The sequence below is a fragment of the Scyliorhinus torazame genome, chromosome 8 (genome assembly GCF_047496885.1).
Source record: "Scyliorhinus torazame isolate Kashiwa2021f chromosome 8, sScyTor2.1, whole genome shotgun sequence".
Taxonomy (NCBI): Eukaryota; Metazoa; Chordata; class Chondrichthyes; order Carcharhiniformes; family Scyliorhinidae; genus Scyliorhinus; species Scyliorhinus torazame.
In genome coordinates, this window is record NC_092714.1 from 110,690,789 (window position 1) to 110,709,805 (window position 19,017).

Sequence of the window (19,017 nt, forward strand, 5' to 3'; positions counted from 1 at the left end):
TGGCCACGGCCGCCACCTTTTCCTGTTTTACCTTAACTCTGTCAGTGTCTTCACCAGCGCACCCATCTACCCCGCACGCCCATTCCACTGAGTCATCATAGTTCCTGGCGGTCACTACCCCCAGTTTAATGATGGCCTGATGTTTCCTTGACAAGCCGTCCTTGAAGGCTTGTATGAACGCCGGGTCTGTCCTAACAGCATTGGCTTGGCCCGAACTTTCTTGATAAACCGTAAATAGCCGCTCCCCATATTCTGACGCTCCCTCACCTTTTCTTTTTTTGGTGGTAGTGATCTTACTCCAGTTTGTGGGTGAATCACCTAAGACTCGTTGGACTTCCGCCTTAAAAAGGGCGAAAGCTGGCTGTTGGGCGTCTGTCTCATCTGTGAGAGGCACTGCGTGGGTCCAGCGTCCCCCGCTAAAATCCTGGGCTGCAGCAACTGCAGGGCCGCTGGCCACAAGTCGCCACTTGTCCGCCGGACATGCTGCTCTTACTAGTTGGTGAATGTCTCTTAAGTGCAGTTGGTGACCCACCCAGATGGCATTGAGTTCCGTCCAAAGGTTTATACTCTGGCTTCGGGGCTGAAGTTTTCCCAGGACGGTCATAATCTGTTGTCTTTCTCCCGGGGTGAATGGTTTGTAACTGGTGGTCGGGCTTTGCCAAGGTACCCCTTCGGCTTACTGGTGCCACATCGACCGTCTCCTTTGTCTCCCCACTAAGAGGGGCAGTTGGTTCAATATTATCATATGGGGGCAGGGAGGTCGTGTCCGGACACGGCCCCATTCTTTCCCCCTCATGCAATTTATACTCTAATTCCTTTATGATTTTTGTACAGTATGAAGTCTTACAACACCAGGTTAAAGTCCAACAGGTTTGTTTCGATGTCACTAGCTTTCGGAGCGCTGCTCCTTCCTCAGGTGAATGAAGAGGTCTGTTCCAGAAACACATATATAGACAAATTCAAAGATGCCAAACAATGCTTGGAATGCGAGCATTAGCAGGTGATTAAATCTTTACAGATCCAGAGATGGGGTAACCCCAGGTTAAAGAGGTGTGAATTGTACCAAGCCAGGACAGTTGGTAGGATTTCGCAGGCCAGATGGTGGGGGATGAATGTAATGCGACATGAATCCCAGGTCCCGGTTGAGGCCGCACTCATGTGTGCGGAACTTGGCTATAAGTTTCTGCTCGGCGATTCTGCGTTGTCGCGGGTCCTGAAGGCCGCCTTGGAGAACGCTTACCCGGAGATCAGAGGCTGAATGCCCTTGACTGCTGAAGTGTTCCCCGACTGGAAGGGAACATTCCTGCCTGGTGATTGTTGCGCGATGTCCGTTCATTCGTTGTCGCAGCGTCTGCATGGTCTCGCCAATGTACCACGCTTCGGGACATCCTTTCCTGCAGCGTATGAGGTAGACAACGTTGGCCGAGTCGCACGAGTATGTACCGCTTACCTGGTGGGTTGTGTTCTCACGTGTAATAGTGGTATAAACCGTGTGGTGTTAAAGTGGTAAACGTGTAAAAACCGGACCGACCTCCTCAGAAGACAAACATGGGACACAACCGACAGAATACCCTTCGTCGTCCAGTACTTCCCCGGAGCGGAGAAACTACGTCATCTTCTTCACAGCCTTCAACACGTCATTGATGACGATGAACATCTTGCCAAGGTCATCCCCACACCCCCACTACTTGCCTTCAAACAACCGCACAACTTCAAACGAACCATTGTTTGCAGCAAACTACCCAGTCTTCAGAACAGCGACCACGACACCACACAACCCTGTCATGGCAATCTCTGCAAGACGTGCCAGATCATCGACATGGATACCACTATTACACGTGAGAACACCACCCACCAGGTACGCGGTACATACTCGTGCGACTCGGCCAACGTTGTCTACCTCATACGCTGCAGGAAAGGATGACCCGAAGCGTGGTACATTGGCGAGACCATGCAGACGCTGCGACAACGAATGAACGGACATCGCGCAACAATCACCAGGCAGGAATGTTCCCTTCCAGTCGGGGAACACTTCAGCAGTCAAGGGCATTCAGCCTCTGATCTCCGGGTAAGCGTTCTCCAAGGCGGCCTTCAGGACCCGCGACAACGCAGAATCGCCGAGCAGAAACCTATAGCCAAGTTCCGCACACATGAGTGCGGCCTCAACCGGGACCTGGGATTCATGTCGCATTACATTCATCCCCCACCATCTGGCCTGCGAAATCCTACCAACTGTCCTGGCTTGGTACAATTCACACCTCTTTAACCTGGGGTTACCCCACCTCTGGATCTGTAAAGATTTAATCACCTGCTAATGCTCGCATTCCAAGCATTGTTTGGCATCTTTGAATTTGTCTATATATGTGTTTCTGGAACAGACCTCTTCATTCACCTGAGGAAGGAGCAGCGCTCCGAAAGCTAGTGACATCGAAACAAACCTGTTGGACTTTAACCTGGTGTTGTAAGACTTCGTACTGTGCTCACCCCAGTCCAACGCCGGCATTCCACTTTATGATTTTTGTTTGACATTTCACTCTCGTCTCTAGTTCTGTCTTCTTCTGTTTTACCACATTTACTTGTTCTATTAGTCCCGCCCATTGGTGTACAAAAGTACCCCTGTTTTCTTAATCTTGTCTTTAGTTTGTTTTGGCAACCAATCTCTCTGGAGTTCCAAAGTATGTGATATGTCCCAGCTGTCCTTCTGCATCTTTTTAATTAACGACTGTCGGTCTGTCATATAAGAGTTTATCAGGGAGCCCGGGGACCCCCTTTTAACTTCTTTTGCCGCCATTATTAATTTACCTACCGTCCCTGTGTGAATGGGGAATGTTTATATCTAGACAGTCCCCCTATTCTTTTCAACCGAGAATACCGGACTTCTTATAGTACTCATGTACTCACCGCAAGGTTCTCAGAGGTCCAGCAGCATCCTCCTCCGTTCCCGAGAAGGTCCGGACGTGTAACTCTTGCCTCCGCGGGCGGGTTCCACAACACCCCCATTTTCTCTCCAATGTCTGTTTACCTGATCAGGGCCTCACAACATCGTTCTTTAACATACTTCCATCAATCACCTCTCGTACCTGTAGACAATCTCATTTGTTAATTCTCAATGCGGCAGTATCACATTACAGTTAAACCAGTTAGATCACTTCTCTTACTCACGCAGTCTGTCTATTATTTTGGTTCTTCTGGTGCCACGTCCCTGATCAGTCATCTTGCCGAGTGGCTCTAATTTCTGGGTGGTCAAAGTTTGACTACTCACCCCGTTCACTGACTCGAATGACTGCTCCGTTCCATGACATCCTGCCGACTACGCCATATTGTAGGTGAAAATATTCACGGATAGACCTTTGAGTGAGTAAAGAAGCAATTTATTACTTTTCAGAATTCTGGGAGAAAGGCCTTTGATCCCCGCGATCTGTACAACACCTTTTCTCGCCTGAGCTGAGTTGCACTAGGTTAATATACAGAAGGAAAACGGAATTAGTTTGCATTCGCATTTACATATACCCAATCAATTCTGTTCACGTCACAAATTCATAACATGCATCTTCAATGCCATAAATGGCTATAAGTTAGCTCCTCGCGCCTCTAATTGGCAGTTTGCCTTAACCAATGAATTCATTACATAGATAACGGTTACATATAGTCACGTTGAACATGTCCTTCCTCATTCCTTGCTAGTTCCTTAATCTGGGGCCCCTTTGTCAGTTAGCTAAGTAGCTAACAATACCGACATTGGGCAAATTTGCTAACGGCTAATTGTCTCTCCAGATGCAGCTTGTGGATCACTTGTTTTGCACAAAGCTTTAATACTTCGGAAGCAGACACTGATAATAACATCGGGTCAAGAACATTGACAGAGTCCATGTTATATCAGGGGGCATCCATGTTGTATCTTCTGTAGTCCATTCGGAATTCTACCTCTTCAACAGCATGTAGATGTGACCTATTGGTAGACAAAATTGAAATAACAGTTATTCCTCTGCAACTGGCCAAACACTTTCACATAACTGTTAACCAACTGTTATCCTCTGTTTAAAATGTATTGTTTAAAATAACATGCATTGCGTTTGATTTAATTTTGCACCAACATCACATTGTTTGTTAAAATGAAGATCTTACTTCGATGTCAGAGTGTCTCACCAGAAATGTTCTGTATCTCCTGTGATGACAGGTTGGCCTGGGAACAGCATGTGTCACTGGATTTTTTGTCACAGTGTGCTGATGTTATGACAGAAACAGGTTTACTTTTTGCCCATTAGTGCACCTAATTAAACACTGTGGTGCTCTGCCTGTATAGCAAACGTTAAACCAAGATTTTTCTCGTTTGACAGAGCTTTATATGAAGCTAAATTTAGATTAATATGATAGAGTGCATGTAGGTTTAAAATGTGCTCCCATGATGTATTACAAAGCATTATTGCATGAAATCAATTTAATTGTGGTCTTATTTGTGTTCTCTAAATACTATGATGATACAAATGATTTTTGGCTTGGTTTTAATTATTAATGGAAATATGTTTTTCAGTAACTTAATTAACTCAGTCTAGTGGCTAAGTTCCACTGAGTAGAATTGATTAATTTGTTATCCCTAATCTCACAACAGTTAAATTCCAACCTTATTAAAGACAGCACTCTGTTTCTGAGTTGCCACTGAAGCTATGAAAATATTAATCCAAATTAATATCATCCCTTATCATGTACCGTTCCACCCTGATTGAAGGGAAAATCAATGATTAAAAGTGATTAAATAAAAAATAGTGAGAAAAATCATTGTCTCATTTCATATTTGGTCATTATGTTGACAAGTGTGGTTCATTAGTTGCAGCTTGTAAGAACATAGTGCAAACTGTTTCTTCAGTTTGGATGAAGAATGCAGTGCTGAGTCCTCACCATAACCAGAAAATTGCATGGAGATAGATGTCTATGTTTGATTTATTTTTAGACAATCTCAGTAACAAAATAAGTAACATCAAAATGTCAGCATATTTCACACAACAGTGTATGTGATATCTGATGTAACGTCCTGTTCCAATCAACTAATATAGTATTTTCACATTGAGGTTAATTAACTCTTCTGACGCATACAATGCTTCCATTTGTCTGTATAAAAATAAAACTGCTGAACAGATCATAGATGATCTGATTGATTCTTTTGTTGTTCCATATCTTTGTTATTTGAAAGCGCCTTAATATTTGTTCTTCTTCTTTGCAGAAAGCAGACTTAGCAGTCGCCCCTCTCACTATTACCTACGTACGGGAGAAAGTTATTGACTTCTCAAAACCCTTCATGACTCTGGGAATTAGCATCCTCTACCGCAAGCCCAATGGCACGAACCCAGGCGTTTTCTCCTTCCTGAATCCATTGTCCCCAGATATTTGGATGTACGTGCTGTTGGCCTGCCTTGGGGTCAGTTGTGTACTTTTTGTTATCGCCAGGTAAGGTAGAGCGAGAGCGATTGTGGGAGGGAAAGGGAAGTGAACAAGTAACATTACTTCAATATTTAAAATTGATTTTCTTTCACAAACTGTGTTCCCAATATCATTGATAAAGGTGGTTTCTTCATTCCGGCAGTACACACGCCAATGTGTAAAATGTTTGGCACACAATTTAACGGGACAAAATCAGAGTCCAATTTGCCGGGTTTTTTTTTGTCTCGTCAGGGAATGTCCCATTGAGGTCACACAAACATTATTTCCTGTACTGGCATGCTTAGCTCGTCCATTCTGGAAGATGACTCACGGATCAGGTGCCATTTTTAAAGAGCACCCAGATGTTTGAAAACCCCCTCAGGGATCCCATCGCACCCTGCAGGCGCCCCCCCAACTATACCCAATTTATCTTTTCCAGTGTCCACAAGCACCACCCTCCCTCACCTCACCTTTTATGGGCAAGGCACCCCGGGCCCTATCCCTGCCATGGGTAACCTGACAGCCATGCACTATGGCACAGCCAGCCTGGCACCCTTGCAGTGCCCCTTCTAGCCTGGCAGTGCCCAAGTGCCAGAAGGAGTGCCAGGGTGCCACCCTGCCCAGAGCCTGACCACCCAGCGGTCTCTAATATCCTGACAGGACCCCCCCCCCAGGTGCTGTTATGCATGGTCCACATTTGCCAATACTAAATGGCACAATGGTGAGGTGAGCCAGGCGCGGCCATTAGACCCTGGGCATATGGATAGTCCAGCGCAGCCATAGTTAAATAAGCCTAATGGCTTATTTAAAAATGCTAATCTGGACCACGCCCAATAAGGGCAAGGCCCCATTGAATCTCGCATGGCATTTTGAATGTCACGAATCTCGTTAGAGGCCTCTTGCAAAATTCAACGGTCTCATCGCATCACCAAGTTGCTCGCGACGAAACCGGTAAATCCCACCCATGATATTCAGCTCTTTTTCTAAATATAAATTTAGAGTACACAATTATTTTTTTCCAATTAAGGGGCAATTTAGTGTGGCCAATCCACCTAACCTGCACAGCTTTGGGTTGTGGGGGTGAAACCCACGCAAACACGGGAAGAATGTGCAAACTCCACACGGACAGTGACCCGGGGCCGGGATCGAACCTGGATTAACGCCGTAGGCAGCAGTGCTAACCACTGCGCCACCATGCCGCCGGATATTCAGCTCTTTATTGCGATTAGTTATAACCTAATTAATACGTAAGTCGTTATATTTCAATAAGCTCAGCATGTACATGATAAATGTGACATGTTATCTACTAGTTATGGAGGAAGACAGGTAAGTCGAGTTGAGACCAAAATCAATCAGCCATAATCTTACTGAATGGTGGAGCAGGCTCAAAGGGCCAAAGGGCCTATTCCAGCTCCTACGTTTCTGTGTTCCTAGTGAACAGCAGTCAGGATTTTGTTTTAACATTTTATGATTGTGTTGAGTTTTGCACTCAGCAATCAGGATAGTTTGGTGTCAGAGTACAGTCATCACCATTATGTGCTTTATTTGAGTACTCATCTGGGGCAGCAAGATTTATTGCAAAACTAGGAAACAGCATGGAAGTTGGTGCCATGGTAACTGGGCTGCAGTTTTCATCATCAAGACAACTATTTCACCAGATCGTGCATGGTTTAGCTAGCGTTACCCATGTAAACGTTGGCGGAATATTAGTCTACACAACTAAAGCAGAAGTGGTGCTCCTATACTGGATGCATTCTCATTGCCTCTGTGCTACCAGCTTAGTGAGATAGAATATCATTGCTGGTCAGTTACTGCGCATAAATGATGCTGATTTTGCTGATATACTATTAAATATCAACACTTTACAAATGTAAAAGATGCATTTTTTTATACTTTTGTGCTGAACTGAAAAGAAAAAGATTTTACTGCAGAAACATGTTTAAAAGACATGTCTCAAAGCTAAGCTAACTTCACAATTTGTTTTCCTTTATTCTTTCATGAGATTTGGGCATCTCTGGCAAAGTGAGAATTAGTTGTGCACTCCGAATTGCCCTTGAACTGAACATTTCAGAGGGTAATTAGGAGGCAAGTACTTTGCTGTATGTCTGAAGTCCATTGTCGGCCAGGCAGGGTAAAGATAGTAGAGATCCTTACCTAAAGGGCAGCACAATGGTTAGCACTGTTTTCTCACAGCGCCAGGGACCCGGGTTCGATTCCACCTAGGGTGACTGTATAGAATCTGCAAGTTCTCCTTGTGTCTGCATGGGTTCCCTCCGGGTGCTCCGGTTTCCTCCCACAGTCCAAAGATGCGCAGGTGATTGGCCATGCTAAATTACCCCTCAGTGTCCAATGCTGCGTAGGTTAGGTGGGGTTAACAGGGATAGGGCGGGGGATTGGGCCTAGGTAGGGTGCTCTTTCGGTGCAGACTCGATGGGCCAAGTGGTTTTCTTCTGCACTGTAGGGATTCTACGAAGTGAACCAGACAGATTTTTACAACAATTAATGATGGCTCCAGATTTATTAATTGAATTTAAATGCAATCTGCTGCTGTGATAGGATTTGAACCCATGAACCCAGAGCATTAACCTGTGCTTCTGGATTACTAGCATTGGAATACTACCACTATGCCACCATCTCCCCATATGAATACTGTTGTTTCCACTTGGGTGTATAAACATTGAAACAGTTGATGAAAATTCCACACCATTCGAAAGAATTCACTATCAATGCACAGAAGTGTCACATAAGATGCATTCGCCTAAAATACTAATTTAAAGCCAATGTTTTTGCCTTTATTCTCATGTGGGAAACTTGGCCATTTTTCCTCCTTTTTTTTGTATTTTTATGCCCATTTTGTGTTTGCCTAGCCCGTTGGTGCAAATAGAACAGTGGTTCTCACAACCTTTTCCAAGACATTGCCCAATGTCCCCAGAATTGGCTGCCAGAAGGGGCCCAGAGTGATGTTTACCCACCCTGGTACCCCCCCCCCCCCACCCGCCTCTCCCCAACCTTTGTTTTTTCCATTTAGTCTCACTATAGTTTCTGCACAGCTCCTCCCAGTTTAACATGGTCTTGATTGGGAATACAAGTTTGCAACCATCCCCACTTTGTGGCACTGAACAATTATTTGATAATGCTCAGCACCAGTAGTGACACCATTTTGAACACATAAATAAAGGCATAATGTGGCAACAAATACCAAAGTAAGTACCAAAACAACAGACAGGAGTTTTCCTTTGGACATCTGAAACTCACTGTCAGGCTCAAATGGAGTGCACACTGCGTGGGGAACAGTCACTCATGTGATTTTGTTCAGAGCAGCCAGTTAGCGATCACAGGTCAGACTTGCTGAGGACAGACTCTGAAAGTTGGAGGGACAATCAGAATCAAAGGTCTCCCAGCTTGAAAGCAGCAGCAGTGACAGGTAAGTGAGGGAGAGGCTGCTTCAACATGGAAGCACCTCTCCCCAATTTTTCCTCAATTAAAAATGTTTTAAATAGTCCTTGCTGCTGAGCCAACACGGTGGAAAGTGGCCACGGATAACCCCTCCACAGATTGGTCTGTGGCTGCTGCTGCACCCAGGCAGGCAGAGAGGGAGGGCATCCAAGCCTACCTTGAGCAGTAGTTCCCTGGTCTGCATGGGGCGGGCACCTCCAGGCAGCTAAAATGTCTCTTGTCACCTCTGAGAACTCGAAAACTGACTGGAAAATTTAGTCAGCCTTCATTAATGGACCTTAAAAAGTCCTTATTTGTTTATTTGGCTACCCATCACATCCAGGTGGGTGGCAATGGCGTTCCCAACCCACCTCTGGAAAAATGGCCTGGGGTGGGTTGGAGTTGGAGAGATGTCAGTAGTACTATTTACAGTGCCCAGATTTCCTCCATTCTGAAAATCAAGTCCCACTATACTATCCATTAATGCGCAACTGGTACATTCAAAATTCCTGTATTTCCTCATCCTCACGCAATATCACATTTAGTAAAAGAATCTTTCGATGCAGACGTAAATGTTCACTATCCCTGGCAGAAATCCTGTCATTCTCCTTTGTGTGAGAAAACACCTAAAGCTATTTGATGGTAGAGCAGATGCTTGCCAGCACCAGAAATGTGCACTGTTTTACTTATAGTAGAAGCACTTTTATGATTACGGTAAAACGTTTTGTTCACAATACTCATAATTCCAACCTCTCTCTCTGCATTTCCACAGAAGCACTGGCATAAACAATGGGCGCGATTTAACAGAAAAGTCATCTTGGGCGTGTTTGGTGGGGTGTTTCTAGACAGCCACGTTGATGAGATCACGACCCCTATTTGACGGCACTTATTGTCAAAAATGAGCCCCACGGGATTCTCGACATTACTGGCTGTCTCGCCATCGGATTTGCGTGGCTCGCACCTCAGCTTCTCACCGCTAATGAGGAGAAGCTGCTCTTAAACGCTCCCTCACCACTCACTCCCAGTCAACACAAAGCATGGCAGTGCGCAGACCTGCTCCTCGCTTTGGTGATGCCAACCTGGCCAGGCTTCTCATCGCTGTCGATGAAAGGCAGTCTGCCCTGTTCCCTCAAGGGGTTCGGAGGACCAGCAGCATGGTCAGCAATGCGAGGCAGTGGCAGCGGCTGTCAGTTCAGGCGGCAGGACCAGGAGGGCTGCCGTCCAACGTCAGAAGAAGATCAATGAGCTCCACTGAGCTGCAAGGGTAAGTTACCACCTCTCTCCTGGCATCAGTTCCACCTGGCACCCCCTCAAATTCCCAACACCTCGCCCCCCAACAAATCACTGGCTGACCCCTTACACCCTTCCCATATCGAATCTTCGTACTTGTTCCTCAGCACCCCATGGCACCCACCTGCACAACCCCTTCGTGTCCAGGTGCAGTGCCCACACATACCACCTGCTATAGACCCCCCTGACCCATCAAGCGTGTGACTCACTATGCCCTCTCTCTGCCCCCGCAGGAGATGATAGCCCACAATAAGTGGGAAAATGCCAAAACAAGGGGCAGGACGCCAGAGATCCAAATCCTCATGCCCTGTAAGGAACGGGCCCTGGAAGTTGTGGGGTTTTCTGAGGAGAGAGCAGTCTCTGACAGCAAGGTTATCCTGCGCCACAGAGGTGAAGATCCACTGCTCCTTCACTCAGGTGACCTCTCTCAAGTGAGTTGTTCATGTCAGACAAAATGATCCCTTCCTCTCACTGACCACATGTCTATTGTCTTGCAGGATCTCCATCTGATGGGGCCAGGCCATCCAGAGTTGTTTCCCCCCCCACCACCCAAGAGACTACCTCGGAGGAGAGCTCTGAGGAGAGCACCATCGAGGCATCGCAGCTGTCACCCGCACCCTCTACCAGCGCAAAGACAGACACATTGGTGGGCGACATTAGTGGTCAGGCTTCTGGGGCAGAATCTGGTGAGCACCACACAGTTGCTGATGCACATCAGGTGGAGGCAGGAACATCCGAGGGAGACAGCAGGAGGTGGTCTGCTGGATCCCAGGATTCAGTTGGGTCCCAGCTTGTTGCCGAGCTTTTGAACAAGGTTCCCCCAGAGCTGAAGCAGATGATCGGACGCAGCCATGACATTCAGGAGGTGGTGCAAGCAACATTCCAGTGGCTGCAGAGCCAATTGGAGGAGTCCCAAAGGAATCAGGCACAGGAGATGGTGCCAACAATGCGTTGCACTGAGGCCAACACTGTTAGGGTGGCGACCGCAGTGGAAATCCTGGAGCAAGTCTCAAGAGTCTGCGTCTTGAGTGCCCAAGGCATGGTTCAGCCTGTGATGACCATGGCTGAGGGGCTCGACATCATGTCCCAGTCGATGGGTAGACACAGATGGACATTGCTGAGCATGGCCTCGTCACTGAGGACAATGGGCAGAACAGGATGGCATGGTAACGCCTTTGACACCCGCAAGTCGGCTGGGGCCCTTCAGCTCCAGGCCTTCCAGAGGACGTCCGCCAAGGGCATCAAAGGCCACAGAGCGTGGGAAGCAGCAAGCTGCCTCCACCTCTGATGTGCAGCCTGGGGACACACCTAGATGTAGCAGGAGACCACGAAAGAGCGAGGAGCACTCTGTGGTACTGGGGATTCACTATCTGTAGCTAGGGGGAATGGAAATGTAAAATGTTCACTATTAAAACATCTAACACCTGATACATGTGAAGCCTCTGTCACATTGATCTTCACAGCAAGCCTCCCTGCACCCCTCCGCTCCCCCCAACCCCCTGGGCGCAGTGGTCCTAGATCAAAAGCCCCTGATACAGACTCCATTAAGAGGATGGGTGTGAGTGAGCTGTCAGCAGAAAAACAAGAGTCAGACTTTTGCAGAAAAGGAGGAGCACCAGAGCTTTCCTCACAGCAAGTTATCATCACACTTATACATTGACCCGCTGACAGAGCCAACACAAGCCCATCATCCTGGAATAATATTACACAGACCACTGGAGGATGGAACAGGGTGGTTGGGGAGGCAGTAGTGTGATGGGAGGAAGTGGGGAATTGGGGGGAGGGGGGCATTGGGGGTATGGAGGGAATGAGGGGGGATGGGGTGAGGAGGAAGGAGGGAAATGGAGATTGAGGGGAGGAAATGGGGTAAGGGATATTAGGAAAGGAAGATTGGGATTGGGGAAGGGGCATTTAGGGGCAGCAGGGTAGCATTGTGGATAGCCAATTGCTTCACAGCTCCAGGGTCCCAGGTTCGATTCCGGCTTGGGTCACTGTCTGTGCGGAGTCTGCACATCCTCCCCGTGTGTGCGTGGGTTTCCTCTGGGTGCTCCGGTTTCATCCCATAGTCCAAAGATGTGCAGGTTAGGTGGATTGGCCATGATAAATTGCCCTTAGTGTCCAAAATTGCCCTTAGTGTCGGGTGGGGTTACTGGGTTATGGGGATAGGGTGGAGGTGTTGACCTTGGGTAGGGTGCTCTTTCCAAGAGCCGGTGCGGACTCGATGGGCCGAATGGCCTCCTTCTGCACTGTAAATTCTATGATTTGGGGGGAAGGAAGGAAATGGGGAGGGAGGATTGGAGGGGAAGGAGGGAAATGGGGAGGGGGATGGGGAAAGGAAGGAAATGGGGAGGGGGATGGGGGAGGGAGGGAAATTATCAGCGGGGAAATTGGGGGAGGAGGGAAATTGGGAGATTGGGGGGATTTCAGCTGACAGATGTAAACTCATCCTATGAGAATCTGGAGACAATGAGGGCCTTCCTGGTCTTCCTGGAATGCTAGGTCCTTGATGTCACCTGTACTCCATCTCTTCCTCTGACTCATCCTCCTGGTCCTCCTTCTCCACCTCAGATGAGGCCGCATGTTCCTCCTCCTCTTGCATATCACCGTGCTGCTGTGCCAGGTTGTATGAACCCTCTGGGCAGTGTACTGCACGGCACAATCCGAGCAGTCCAGGCTTTGGAACCGCAGTTTCAGCAATCTGATGCACTGTTCAATTACATCATCTCAATGAGGTGGGCCTCATTATTCGGGTTACCGCCTTCGTCTCAGGCCTCCATACCAGCATCATCAGCCATTACCCTTGTCCCCCATGAGCCAACCCATCATCCTGAGATGGCCCTCAAAGATTTCCGAGTGTCCTAGAACATAGATGTCATGCACGCTCCAGGCACACACGTGCATGATACGGAGGTGGTGGTCGCACACGATCTGTACATTCAGGAAGTGGAATCCCTTCCTGTTAATATAGGGCACTCCCTGATGCCCCAGTGCACGCAGGGCAACATGCGTACCATCGATTGCCCTCTGGACCTGGGGCATACCGGTGATGGAGGAGAATCCTGCAATCCAGTCATCTTGGTGGGCCTGGTCCAGACTGAAAGTGATCTAGTTGGATGCCCGGACATACAGAGCATCCGTCACCTCTGTGTGAAATGTCACACAGCCACTCGAGCCTTGCAATGACCGATAAATGTTTAGGCCACCGGGAGCAGGTGTCCTCCTTCTCCACGGGGTGCCAAGTCCACGGGGATGTGACACTGGTGTTGCATTGTTTCTCTGCTGAGATACAGTCTTCTGCAGCCAATGGTGTCTGTCAGCTCATTGAATGACTAACGACGCATGTACACCTTGTACCATTGCTTGCCTCTCCTTCTGGGTCCCTCCTCAGCCTGATGGGTAGCTGGGTCTTCCGTGTGTGCGGCAGCCCCCTGCACATGGGGTGCCACCTCTAGCCTGCATCGTCAATCTACCTTCCCTGGTGTCTGGCCACCTTGGCTGCCACCAGCAACCTAAGAGCAGCCTCTGCGGGATCCACGCCAGCAAATAATTTTTGATCTGGAAGAAATTGGAGAAGGAGGGAAACTGACAATCAGTTTGGGCTTCTACCCTGAGACCATCAAATCTCCCAAGCCTCCCCCACATCTATGTTTCCCACCTTTCCTAGGAGTGACATCCAGCAAGCCAGTTGTGCTGGCAAACGTTGCTCTGCACACTCACCCCAGCCACATTTGGAACCCCTAGTCCTCAGACCCCTGTCGGGAACATTAGGGAAATTGTGCTCTGGTTCCCTCTCCTGATCCACATATTTACTCGTTGGCCATGAGAAGATCCTCAATGGTGAAGCCGAATTTTCAGACTACACCAAGTTGCGTGGGAGGGTGAGTTGTGAGGAGGATGCCAACTGAGCTGAGAAATGTCGTGACCTCTGGCGTCTGATTAGCTATTAAAATCAACTGGAATCTTTCTTCATATAAATTTCATATTTCATAATCCTCATCAAAAAAGTCCATGGGGCCCGTTTTCTCTGCGATTTTTGGATCCGGGTTCCTAGGGTCTACACTTCTTCCCTTCTGACTGTGTTGGAAAGTATGGCACAAACAATCCCTTGAACAAGCAACTCGGAACACCTTTCCCTTTTATGCCTAAGTATTTCGACTTTTCTACCAAGTAGTGGCTTGTGCAGAGTCAGCAGACTTCGATATTCCCATTCCCCTGCAGCCCTGACCCCATTCATTTAAATGCAAGCATGTCTTCCCGCCTTTTGGTCTTCTAACTCACAGTTCTTGTCGAAAAATTTTGTTAAACCTTCATATCGGCGGCAGTGTTTCACCCAACGTCTGTGTATGTGCTGGTCCCGAGAATCCACCGTTGTCCCCAATACCGCCCCACAATTAGCTGACAAAAATCTTCTTTCCATGGATTTTTCTGCCTCAATCCTCATCGCCAATTTTGCTCCTGTTATATTTCTTTGGTGCCACAAAGAGAAAAGGTATGAAGGTGCCCATACTCTGGATTCTTGTAAAACACGATGAGGGGTTTATTACGGGTGTTGCCCATACAATCAAGATGGTGATTTGCTGAAAGCCCACGGAAACACACTGCTGATGTGGTTACACCTCACGTGACGCAGAACCAGCAAGAAGGTATTCCCATATACAGAACAGGAATGTATATTGAAGGTGATGTCTTTCTGATGAAACGTTAAACCAAGGTTCCATCCGCCCATTGGATCAGAAATATTCTGCCTGCTCAAAAAGTTGCCCTGGCAACTACTTATCCATCAATTAAACTCCCAAAATAAAATTAATTAATCACTTACCTCATTGCTCTTTATGAGGCTTTGCTGTGTAAGAGCTTAGTAGTGGACAACAGTAGTATCCTCACTCAGAACATCAATGGACACAAGTTATAATACTTTCTTTATGACAGCCAATCGTCCAGTAGAAAGACTTTATCATGGTAGCACAAGTAGCTAGCACTGTGGCTTCACAGCGCCAGGGTCCCAGGTTCAATTCCCCGCTGGGACACTGTGCGGAGTCTACACATTCTCCCCATGTCTGCGTGGGTTTCCTCTGGGTGCCACGGTTTCCTCCCACAGTACAAAGACGTGCAAGTTAGGTGGATTGACCATGATAAATTGCCCTTAGTGACCAAAAAGATTAGGAGGGGTTATTGGGTGACTGGGATAGGGTGGAAGTGAGGGCTTAAGTGGGTCGGTGCCGACTTGATGGGCCAAATGGCCTCCTTCTGCTGTATGTTCCATGTTCCATGAAGAAGAAAAAGGAATGGTAAAACTCCACAATTTTGGAAGAAGTTTAGCAAATTAGGCAGCAGAGACATGAAAATTCTTAACCTGCCACTATTGGCTAACGCTTATATCCTATCTACTATTGGCTATAATCAAAGTAAGTTGTGCTTAAATAGGGTTTGTGTTTTGTAATTTTTTTTTAAATTGTACATATTGCTGTTTGGTATTAAAAACTCCTGTAATATCTGATCAAATGTCTTTGCCATAGGACACTATGGTACAGGAATCGAAATACCAAGTGAACAGAAAACAGAAGTAACATTTTGTGAAAGTATGGGGAAATTGCATTGTTACCTTACAGCTATATAGGGAAAAATGCACAAGGAAATAATTTAGCACTTTGCTGAAGCCCATAAACATGAATGGCAGAGTTGTTAAAGCGCAGAAGGGGACCATTCAACCCATTATCTCTGCATCAGCTCTCTGCCACTTAGAGACAATCTCTTACCTTCTCCTTGTAACCCCACATATTCTTTCTTCTCAGATAATCGTCCAATTCCTTTCTGAATTCTTTGATTGAACCTGCCTCCACAACACGCTCAGGCAGTGCATTACCACTAACCATTCACTGCCTGACGTATTTTCTTAAATTAGTTTGGCTTCTTTTGCCAATTAGTTTCAATCTGTGCCCTTTTGTTCTCAATCCTTTTACAAGTAGAAACAGTGTCTCCTTCTCTACTCTGTCCAGATCCTCACAATTTTGAATACCTCTATAATATCTCCTCTCAGCCTTCTTTTGTCAAAGGAAAATATTTCCAACTTCTCCAATTTATCTTCATAACTGAAATTCCTTACCTCTCGAACCATTCTTGTGAATCTTTCCTGCATTTTCCCTAATGCCTTCACATCCTTCCTAAAGTGTGGTGCCCAAACCGGTACACAATATTCCAACTGAGGCCAAATTAGTGTCTTATATATGTTCAACATAGACTCCTTGCTCTTGCACAAGCCTCTATTAATGAAGCCAATGATACTGAATGCTCTGTTGACCGCTGTCTATATCTGTCTGCCACCTACAATTACGCACATGTACACCCAAAGGTCCCTCTGCTTCTGCACCCCCTTTGGAGTTGCACCCTTTAATTTATATTGGCCGACATTCTCCGTTTAGAGAGACTCCCACCAGAGGAGAATTGCTACTGATTTACATTCCCCTGAGAGCACAAATCAGGAAGCAATTCAGTATCCCTTGCCGTGCAAATGTATGCATGTGAGGAATTCCTGAGGGAATCCCGCTATCAGGACGCCATTTTGAGTGGGCCGACCCCCCATTCTCTCCCCAGGCACTGCATTTCATACCCGAAACACAGAGCAGAGCCCGACCCTCGGATTGCCTGGGTACCCCCCATTCTCCCAAGGTTGAGGGTGACCCAACCCACCCCCCATGAACTCTATAACTAGGGAGATCCCCCCCCCCATGGATCCCAATGATAGTGAGACCCCCCTGTGGTTCTTTAATAGGGAGACCCTCCCAGGGACCCCCTAACCAGAGGGTCTCCCCCAAGGGTCCCTCTAACTGAAGGAATCCCCACCCACGGGGATCCCCTAACTAAAGGAACCTGCCCACAGAAACTCCCTAGAGGGACCCCCACAGAGACCCACTAACTAAAGAAACCTCCACAGGATCCCCCTGGCTAAAGGGACCCCCCACCCACAGAATCTTCCCAGCAGAAAAAGACCCCCGTCTGGAAGCGAGGGAGCAGTCCAGACAGGACTGTGATATCACACACAAGCGTGTGATTGCAATGTACCTGCCGTTCTTTGATGTGGTTGATGTTTGTAAACATTGGTGTTTCAGCACTTAAGAGCTACTCTTCCATGAAGAAAGATGGATGAATCAAGTCTGTAGCTGTTTTGTGGAAGCTGTCAATCTCAGCCCACTGATAGAAATTAATGAATGGCTTGCAGTTAATGGATGGATTTGTTTATTGTCACATGTACCAAGGTACGTTGAAAAGTATTTTTCCTCGAGCAGCTCAATAATCATTAACTACATGAAAAGACAAGGAAATAAAAGAAAATACATAATGGGGCAACACAAGGTACACAATGTAACTACATAACACCGGCAAAGGGTGAAGCACACAGGGTGTAGTGTTAATCAGGTAAGTCCATAAGAGGGTCATTTCGGAGTCTGGTAACAGTGGGGAAGAAGCTGTTTTTGAGTCTGTTCGTGCATGTTCTCAGAATTCTGCATCTCCTGCTCGATGGGAGAAGTTGGAAGAGTGAGTAAGCCAGGTGGGAGCGGTCCTTGATTATGCTGCCCGCTTTCTCCAGGAGGTGTAGATGGAGTCAATGGATGGGAGGCAGGTTTGTGTGATGGACTGGGCTGTGTTCACGACTCTCTGAAGTTTCTTGCGGTATTGGGCCGAGCAGTTGCCAGACCAGGCTGTGATACAGCCAGATAGGATGCTTTTTATAGTGCATCTGTAAAAGTTGGTAAGAGTTAATGTGGACATGCCGAATTTCCTTAGTTTCTTGAGGAAGTATAGGTGCTGTTGTGCGTTCTTGGTGGTAGCGTCGACGTGGGTGGACCAGGACAGATTTTTGGAGATGTGCACCCCTAGGAATTTGAAACCGCTAACCATCTCCACCTCGGCCCCGTTGATGCTGACAGGGGTGTGTACAGTACATTGCTTCCTGAAGTCAATTACCAGCTCTTTAATTTTGCTGGCTTTGAGGGATAGATTGTTGTCGCTGCATCACTCAACTCGGTTCTCTGTCTCCCTCCTGTATTCTGCCTCGTCAGAGTCGTAATGGATCTGTGGGGTCAATACACAGGTCACAGCTTTTCTCCTTCCAGGAATGGATACTTGGAGCTTATAGGTAATTATTACATTATTTATTTCACTGCCCCTGTCTGGACTGCTCCCTAGCTTCCAGATAGGGGTCTCTTTTCTGGGGGGGCGGGGGGGATCTGTGGCAAGGGTTCTGTGGAGGGGGTCCCTGGTAGGGGTCACTTTAGTTAGGGGGTCTCTATGGGGGGTTTCCTTTAAATAGGGGGTTTCTGTGGGGTGGAGGGGGGGAGTGTTCCTTCAGTTAGGGGGTATCTGTAGGGGGTTCCATCAGTTAGGGGGTCCCGGGGGTCTCCCTACTAAGGGGTTTCCGGGGGGCTTCTTGGTGGGTATCTGGGGGGGGGGCGTTTTGGGGGTGTCTGGGGGGGATGTGGGGTGTGTCTGTTAGAGGAGGGCTGGGCAGGTAGTGCATTGTGGGGGAGAGGGTGGCCCTCGGATGGACTTTGGGGGTAAATCGCTTAAGGTGTTACCCCCTTGGCCCACTGCGAGGTTCTCCAAGTCAGGCTCAAATTTGGTGAGACCTGTCGTAATTCCCGTCCACGTGATTCCCGGCCCAGGGGATCGGAGAATCATGGATCGCCAGAGAATAGGGTGCGAGGAGATTAAGACCCATTTGCATTCACTTACACCCTCACTCTGGTCACGGACGCGAATGATGATGTTTGGCGCCGATCTCCATTTTTTGATTCTCCACCGCATCGGGGAGCCTGCTACCGGTGATGGGGCAGAGATTCCCAGCCTTTGTCTCTCCATGGTCTTCCTACCAAAATGAAT

At 47.6% G+C, this 19,017-nt stretch overlaps 1 protein-coding gene across 1 annotated transcript in view; it reads left to right on the top strand.

The window, feature by feature from the left end:
• LOC140428037 (glutamate receptor ionotropic, kainate 1-like) overlaps window positions 1-19,017 on the top strand; it is a 547,961-nt gene that overhangs the window by 441,304 nt on the left and 87,640 nt on the right. Inside the window, exon 12 of the mRNA XM_072514019.1 lies at window positions 5,219-5,442. Within this exon, the coding sequence (XP_072370120.1) occupies window positions 5,219-5,442 (224 nt within the window). The remainder of the gene's footprint in view (window positions 1-5,218; window positions 5,443-19,017) is intronic.